At 46.9% G+C, this 8,260-nt stretch overlaps 2 protein-coding genes across 2 annotated transcripts; both read left to right on the top strand.

Moving 5' to 3' along the window:
• Nucleotides 1-421: 421 nt before the first annotated feature.
• On the top strand, nucleotides 422-5,345 carry LOC125551066 (rho GTPase-activating protein 4-like). Its single transcript, XM_048714215.1, has 5 exons — nucleotides 422-1,415; nucleotides 3,557-3,677; nucleotides 3,787-3,906; nucleotides 4,268-4,498; nucleotides 4,574-5,345. The coding sequence occupies exons 1-5, from the start codon at nucleotides 997-999 to the stop codon at nucleotides 5,138-5,140; spliced, it is 1,458 nt and encodes a 485-aa protein (XP_048570172.1). The 5' UTR covers nucleotides 422-996; the 3' UTR covers nucleotides 5,141-5,345.
• Nucleotides 5,346-6,232: 887 nt separating this feature from the next.
• On the top strand, nucleotides 6,233-7,282 carry LOC125551065 (protein FAF-like, chloroplastic). Its single transcript, XM_048714214.1, has one exon. It carries the CDS (start codon nucleotides 6,324-6,326, stop codon nucleotides 7,158-7,160), a length of 837 nt encoding a protein of 278 aa, XP_048570171.1. The 5' UTR covers nucleotides 6,233-6,323; the 3' UTR covers nucleotides 7,161-7,282.
• The last annotated feature ends 978 nt before the right edge of the window (nucleotides 7,283-8,260 follow it).

Below are 8,260 nucleotides of genomic sequence, written 5' to 3'. Positions count from 1 at the left end.
GGCATTGTGATCATGCCTGTTGGATGAAAATCCAGCGGCTAGAAAAAGTGTCTTACAAAAAAAATTCATTCGACTCACACACGGTCGTTCCTTCAATTCAACGTGTGAATACCAAACCTGCCAAAAGGCACCACCCGCACGAAAATCTACGAAGTATAGTCCTAAAAGTGCTGCCAACGAAAAGCGATAGTCATGGTCGAAAAGGGAGCACGGCACCAACCAAACAGTCCGTCCGTCCGTCAGACGAATGAATCAAGTACACTAGGTAGTTACTTAGTTAATTTGCTCATGGCCACATCACATCAAATCATTACTCTCGGGTTAATTTAGCTCTCGTCTCTCTCTTGGATAGCACGCTTAAATAACTAACTAACTGTAAATAAATAGCAGAAAGAAGAGAAGAACCGCACCGCACGCGTGAAGGCAGGAGGAGACCAAGGATGATGATGATCACATTCACATCATCATCATCATCATCATCATCTTGGTCGTCGTCGACCCCGGCCTGACCCTCCCTTCAATCCAACTCCAGCTCCACCTCCACACAAATCCTATCCACCATTACCCACCCAACGCACCACCACAGCAAGAAACCCTCCCTAATCACAGATCCACTTGGATTCCTTTTCTTATTTTTTGTCCCCAGCGCAGCCCAGATTAGAATACCCGTTCCGTTCCGCCCCGCCCCGCTGTGGATTTGGACCACGCGGCCGCATGCAGCACCCAAATCCCGTCCCCTCCCCGTCCCAGCAATCTCCAATGGAGAGCCACCGGAGCAGAAATCAATCCTAAATTAGCGTCCCGCCACCAAGAACTCCACTACCAGGATCCAATCATCCCAGGCATTTGGCCCACTCCACCACCACCACCACCATCGAGGAAGAAAGCTCACATATCCGGGCCGAATTGGTCCTACGCCGCGCCAGATTACTGGCTGCACCGTAATAATTCCCCGAGAAGAAGAAGGGGAGCTCGGGCGGAAAAGGGGCGGAAGCAATGACGGAGGTGGCGCTGTTCCGGGGCCCGACCAACCTCGCTTCGCCCGCAAGCCGCGGCTCCTCCTCCTCCTCCTCCACCTCCCTGCGCTATTTAGCCGACAGCGACGTGCTCCAGAGAGGCACCACCAGCAGCGACCAGAGCCCTGCAGGATCCGCGGAGCGACAGGCCGGAGGGTTGCAGGAGGAGGAAGAGGAGGAGGAGCGCTGGTCCTTCTTGGCGCTGCTTCTCGAGCTGCTGCGGAAGTCGCTGCTCCGGTGCAGAGCCGAGGACGGCGGCCAAGGCCAGGGCGGGATGGAGATAGGGCTGCCCACGGATGTGCAGCACGTGGCGCACGTCACCTTCGACAGGTTCCATGGATTCCTCGGGCTCCCCGTCGAGTTCGAGCCCGAGGTGCCCCGCCGCGCGCCCAGTGCTAGGTCCGTCGCGCTCTCTTCTCTGTCTCTTCTCATGTTCCTTCATCAGCTGGTACACAAGCTTCGAAAACATGCTTGTATTTCTGAACTCAGAATGTTTCTGCATATTCAGTATCATCCAGTTCCCGCTGTTATTTCTGAAGTAGTTTTCACTTTTCAACATTTATATTAGATGCTACTGTTTGCCTATTTTGGTAGTGGTTTTAATCGGGATAAAGAGATGGTACGTTGGCTGGAATTGCGACCTCTGTGTGCTTTTGGTCTGAAGCTTGGTAGGCAGATAAATTCAGGTGGAATTTATATTTCATTTCAGTTATGTGTATATTAATATGAGGCCAACGCACACAACCGGGTTAGGTGCCTCCGTAGACTTCTTCCCCCCTTTGCTGGTACTTGGCTGCCTGAGCTGGAGTTGATCTATGGTAGAAAAACTGTTTATGAATTATGATGATGGGCACGCTTTGGACCACCACTCTGTCTAGAAATAGTTTGTGCTGAGTTTTCCCCATGTTTCATTAATAATTGGCCAATCATGGCTCTCCATGCCTGTTATGGGCAGAGTTGCATTGCTTTTCTGTAACAGGTTACTCATAAAATCAAGAAAGAAAAAATTAATACCCATAACTTTAGCGAGGCTGGAAATGGAACAGAACACTTGCAACGGAATCTTCATTAGTTGTAAGTAGAGAAAAAAAAACAGAAAATATTAAATTTGAAAATCGCAAAGCCTCTACATTTAGTTACAGCAGCCATTCTGTTCACTTTAGTCTTTTCCTGTCCTTCGCAGCGGTGGTATTCTGTCCATGTTGCTTTAGTGTTCCCATCAACTTGAATCATGTTTTGACTTGTAAGCAAACCCACCAAATAAGCGTTTTTTGCCCAACATCCATGTGTTGTGAAGTGCATGGTTGTTTTAATCGGGTTCCGAAAAATCAAAAGGTAGTAGTACTTAGTTGGCACACTCATGCCATTTATTAAGTCTAACTTCTTGTTGGATCAGCTCAGCTGTATCGCCTCTTGCTTTGTTTGGTAGGAGTGCTTATGCTTGCTATACAAATATTAAACTACTAAGGTATTTTTCATTCAGTGCAAGATGTACTCGATGGTGCCTGTATTACTGCATCGCCGCTCTTTAGTTCTTTAGCCCATGCTCCTTTTGTATGCACAGTTGCACATGCATTACATGGCACGCTAATGACCCCTTTTAAGGAACACTGTATACTTGTAGGAATTCAGTTGATTGACCTGGGAATATCAAGAAGTAGATTATTAAACGCTAAGTCATGTTGAAAGATCAAAGAAGAACTGTTGGGAATTTCGTGATTTACAATGGAGAATGGACATATTTTGTCTTGATTAGATGATTCCGCCACCTTGCTCATTATCATTTGTCTGCATCTGTTTGTTGTGTTTTGCAGACTTTAGTGGCTTGAATAACTTTTTTTTTTGCTTTGTGGTCCTCTTGAGGTTATACTAGAAAAAGAGCAGAAAGAATAAACACACGTAGGTATTATATTGTCTATTGTTTGTCTTGGGAATTCCAGGATGTGGTTATTATTTCTAGGCAATCTAAAAAGAATAAGCTAAATGGTTCTCTGTGCAAGGATGGAATCATTTTGCCTTGAAAAGAAGATAAAGTGGCACAAACACCTAGAACCCATGTTCAAACTGGATTGCAAATTTGCAACCAACAAAACTGGAGCATATGTGTTGTGCTCATTCAATAATCGGGAAACTTCTGGAGTGTGCAAAGATCTTGAAAGAAAATTGAAAACTATTTCCTGGATTGCTTACACACTTGAGTTAGGAAACCGGCACTTAATAATAATGTGAAATCTGCCCACATCTTTATGGTGATGCCAATTTTTTAAGCATGCAACGATATGTAGAGTTCCCGCATAACTTGGGAGAATTCATCAATGTTCTTACAGACCATCTTAATTGCTGAAATATGCTCCTTCAAAAGATGCCTTGACTTGTCTTCAAAACAAAAAACAAAAAACGAAATATGCCTTGACCTAAGTGACTATGTGATCTTTACTTCTACATGTAAGGTGTATTTTAGAGCATTGTTTATGATTAGTTCCAGTTCATGCTTCCTTGTACTGTTGGTGTTCTTTAGCTGATTCAAACTTCAAATGCAGTGCTAGTGTCTTCGGCGTTTCAACACAATCGATGCAGTGTTCATATGATACCAGAGGAAACAGTGTTCCGACGATTCTCTTGATGATGCAAAGACGTCTGTATGAACAAGGAGGTCTTCGGGTATGACGTTTTAGCATTTTAACTAACTGTAACTTGCTTATTTTTTAAGCATCCTGTAGCTTTTCCTGAGTGCTGACTGCATTCATGTTGTTTGTTTTTTACTTTGCAGGCAGAGGGTATTTTTCGTATAAATGCGGAGAATAGCCAGGAAGAGTTTGTGAGAGATCACTTAAATAGTGGAACTGTGCCGGATGGCATTGATGTTCACTGTTTGGCGGGTCTAATCAAAGTAAGCTTTCTTCTGTCATGTAGCTTTATGCCATTCCGACATTCCGTTGACAGCAGCACTCACATATTTATTATTGATTATGCTTATCTTCAATAGCCGGATTCTATCTCAACACTTGTCAGTCCAGATTTTCTTCCTAGTGGAAACCAGTCTTCTTTTTCAAAGGGAAACCAAAGTTACGACTCTTCTGTCCAACAAAATTCTGTTGCAGAATCTAATGCTGCTTTTCAGTGCAGTTATGTGGTGTTATTAACTGGTTTGACGCCACAATTTTATGTCCTTGAGTTAGTCAACTTCGTTTTGCAAACAGTACTCTTGATGACAAAAGTTATACTCATTGCATATATTTTCAATTGTTCAGGCCTGGTTTAGGGAACTGCCGAGTGGGGTGCTGGATTCTATCCCACCTGAACAGGTGATGCAATGCCAATCTGAAGAGGACTGTGCTCGGGTTGCCAAATGCCTTCCACCAACTGAAGCAGCCTTACTTGACTGGGCTGTTAATTTGATGGCTGATGTTGTCCAAGAAGAACAGATAAACAAGATGAGCGATCGCAATGTTGCTATGGTTTTCGCTCCAAATATGACCCAGGTAATGCGTTCTCCTAACAGCAAACTAGCAACAATCATTTAGGTGGATACTAACTCTTGCGCTCATGTAAAGCAGATGGCAGACCCTTTGACTGCACTGATGTATGCGGTGCAAGTGATGAATTTCCTCAAGATGCTAATACAGAAGACCCTCAAGGATAGAGAAGAGTCCAACCTGGAAGATGCCCCTTTGCCACAGAAGGACCCATCTGATGAAAATGGCCATCAGAACCCCAGTCTTCCCATTAATCCTCAACCTGAAGAAACATCTGGGCGCCCCTCTTTTGTCAGCGAGGAGCCTCTCGTGTACAGTCCTACACACAGTGCTGAAGACAAGCTTCCTGTGGAAGGCGATTCGGTAGCTTCCGTTGTCCATACAAGTGATGTCCGTTCGAGCGTGGAGGGGTCCGCTAGTTGCTCGCAGCCTGCTCTTGTCGCTTCGTCTGCCATTGCTGATGCTTCCTGTGCTACAGCTGCCAACTTACTTCCGAGCAGAGGGAGCCGAGGCCTGAATAGCAGGAGGACTAGAAAGGGCAAGCGGCAGTGCGGAACGCCCGCCGCCCCTCCAGCTGAAAAATCGAGAGGCACGAGCATTGTGAGCCGGATAAACTCCAAGGTCGAACGGATCGAAGCGTGGAGGTAGAAACCCCGGTGCGACTGCCTTTGTTGTTGTGTAATAGATGACTGACCCAGTGTTGTTTCCTTGCACATTTTGAATTTTCGACGCGCTTATCATTTCGTGTTTGGATCATCATCATGTTGTTTTGAGGCTCATCCCCCCCTGCCTTCACTAACTTATATGTATCTTGCTTATGAGTAAATTTGTGGCCTTTGCTTCCTTTGTTGTACATGCATTTCTTCACTCCCTGGACCCGGAAGTTTCTGGACGTCCTGAACATGTGTTATTCTCACCCTGACCTTTCTGAAGTGAGGTCTCAACCATGGTATGCTGTATGCACGATGTCCCCTCATCGCATCAGATAGCTTTATTCCACCTTCCGCCCTTCATCCTTTTCGTTTGTTGAATCTGTCCCGAGATTTTCACAAGAAAAAAAAGAAGTTATTCTAACCTTTTCTCCTTCGTTCCTTGTCGTTCGTCGAATCCACCGTGAACTCTTTTCCAGTTTTCACGGAGAAAATGAAATTGCTGAAACAAAAACTCACTGCGAGAGGAATTGCAGTGCGTTTTCCTCTACCTAGCTTTCTGCCTGTTCAGCTAGGAATGGAACAGATTCCTGTCTCCAGGAGCACTTGACACCAGTGCGATTTTCAGTGACAAGTGCATCACTGGTCGGGGGAAAATCGCCCCATTTTCTCCCAGGGTTTTTAACCATCGCGGAATGTGCGAATTTGAGCCGTTCCTGCGCCAGTTGGAGCCGGAATTCATTCACCAACAGGAATGCCAACCTTATCAGAAATTCGGTGATGCCAGGGCAGGATCACCATCAAATTTGTGCGAGCTGCAAATGCAATGCTGCATTAGCTCTACCTGCAGATTTCCCTTCCTCTGACATGTTATGCAGGCCAGTGCTGAAGAACAGTGACAACTGTGCAAGATGCACATTTCCATTTCCTCATCCCAAGTTGCAGCAGGAGTATATACCGGCTCCACTCGTGAAACGAAAAGCCTGAAAAACAAGAAACATATTTTCGAATTCCGATTCGACAGCCACATAAATGCATCCACCTTTCCTGGCCTCTCCTTTTCTCTCACTATATATACCTCTCTTCCTCGGAGATTACTTGAGCAAAATTCGACGGTCACAAAAAATATCGCAGCCTTTTTATTACGTCTGTCTGACTGACTGAGGAGTGCTGCTTGTTGGATGGCGCACATGGCGACGGCGGTGGGGGACGGCGCGCTGCGGCGGCTGTTCGAGAAGCCGTTGCCGGAGAACCCCACGCTGCTGGAGGTGCTGTCGGCTTGCAACAACCACAGCCACCACAAGAAGCAGCTGCCGGCCGTGGACCCGGCGTCCTTCACCGAGATCTTCGGTGAGCTACACTTCTACGAGAAGCCCGACGGCGGCGCCGCCCGACCCGTCCTGCCACGGGTGCCACTCCCTGACGCACGCGCTACGGCGGCGTCGTGGCTCGACATCGCTAGTCAGGCCGAGAAGAGCAAGGACGACTCGTCGCTGGACGCGCTCCTCAGGCCGAAGCCCGCGAGCGCCGGCGACGCCGCCGGTGGCGTCAGGAGGAGCGCGAGCTTCTGCCTGAAGAAGAGCTCGGCGTCGCTGCTGCTGTGCACGGAGGGGCTCGGGTCCGAGAGCACGGTGGACTCGGACGACATGGTCAGGGATGACGGCGCCGACACGGCCGCCGCCCTCCGCGGGAGGGAGAGGGAGGAGGCGACGCTGAGGGACGCCGCCGCCGCGGCGGAGTCAGGGCTGGTGGGTTCCCCGCCGTCGTTCCCGCCGCCGATACGGTCGATCGGGCGCGGCGGGAAGCCGTGCGTGTGCTTCCGGACGTTCCGCGCGGATGGGCGGTTCGTGCTGACGCAGGTGGTGATCCCCGGGAAGGAGCTGCTGCAGGCGTCCCGCGAGGGCGGCCGGCTCAGGCTCCGGTTCGCCAACCCCGCCGCCGCCGACGAGGAGCTGGAGTTGGGGGATCAAGAAGATGACCGAGAAGACAACATGACATGCATCGACGCGTGCGCTTAGTTAATTATGAATGGATTGTAGTAATTCGCCATGCAAGTGTGCTTCAACCTGCAGAATCCGAAGCTGACGAGTGATGACAAGCTACAGCAACTACTAATATACTGCCTCTTGTTCCTTTTCTACATTTTTTTTAGAGATTCCAATATAAACTACTCTAAAAATATATATCAAAGTACATACGAAGCAAAATATGTCTATACTCTAAAATAGGAAGCAAAATATAAACTTCGTATGGACTCTGGAATATACTTTAATACAGTACTATGGACTGTACTAGTAAGTCTTTTTTGCAGTAGGAGTACATACGAAGCAAAATGAATAAATCTATATTTTAAAATATGTCTATCATCTATATATACAGTTTGTATTAAAATCTTTAAAAAGACTTATATTTAAAAAGGAGAGAGTTGTACTGTATTAAATTGAACTACAAGGTTGATCATGCAAGCACATTGTTAACTAGTGAGTACTTTCTCTATAAATTAATATAAGAGTGTTTAGAATACTACGAAGAAGGCCACTTGGCGATGGAATCCTTTGGACGCAGCATGCCAGAATATCAATCAACCCAACGCGAACGCGGTGCAATTTTCTCTTTTCTCATATGCATCTTGCTCTTCCTGCTCCACTCTAGCTAGCTGCATCGTCACGAGACTTGACTGATTTCCGTGGTCCATGACCGGACCGGCATGGGAAATGATGGGGAAAAGGCACTTTGATCGCCGACTCTTTACGTAGATGCAGCTAAGCTAGCAGCTAGTCTAGGAGAGAGACGTCTCCTTCCATCGACCTAAAAAAGGCCTGTTTTGTCTGGATTCTTTTCGTTTGGGTTAACAAAAGGTTCATCTATTTTCGGCTCTGTTAGATATACCCATTGGGCGACCGCATCTCAAATTTTATGTCTGTTTTAGACTTAAAAAAGAAAAATGCACCGCACAATATTTTAAAACATAAATATATTATAACTCAATTAAAAAGTCCATGATAGTCATTGCCCGTACTTAAGTTGAAATAATAATAAACGTAAAAACGGTAGATTTGCTGCCCGCTGTCGCTGATGCCGTGGCCATCTCCAGGCGCCACCGTCCTCCTCGTCGTCG

This window comes from Triticum urartu, chromosome 4, assembly GCF_003073215.2.
Source record: "Triticum urartu cultivar G1812 chromosome 4, Tu2.1, whole genome shotgun sequence".
NCBI lineage: Eukaryota > Viridiplantae > Streptophyta > Magnoliopsida > Poales > Poaceae > Triticum > Triticum urartu.
This window is presented reverse-complemented; position numbering and strand designations above follow the sequence as displayed.

Excerpts from the sequence above, each read along its gene's own strand:
- LOC125551065 (XM_048714214.1), top strand. The coding sequence starts at position 6,324 with ATGGCGCACATGGCGACGGCGGTGGGGGACGGCGCGCTGCGGCGGCTG.
- LOC125551066 (XM_048714215.1), top strand. The coding sequence starts at position 997 with ATGACGGAGGTGGCGCTGTTCCGGGGCCCGACCAACCTCGCTTCGCCC. Across the intron at positions 3,678-3,786 it reads ATGAACAAGGAGGTCTTCGG|GCAGAGGGTATTTTTCGTAT; the intron begins GTATGACGTTTT and ends TTTACTTTGCAG. Across the intron at positions 4,499-4,573 it reads TCGCTCCAAATATGACCCAG|ATGGCAGACCCTTTGACTGC; the intron begins GTAATGCGTTCT and ends CATGTAAAGCAG.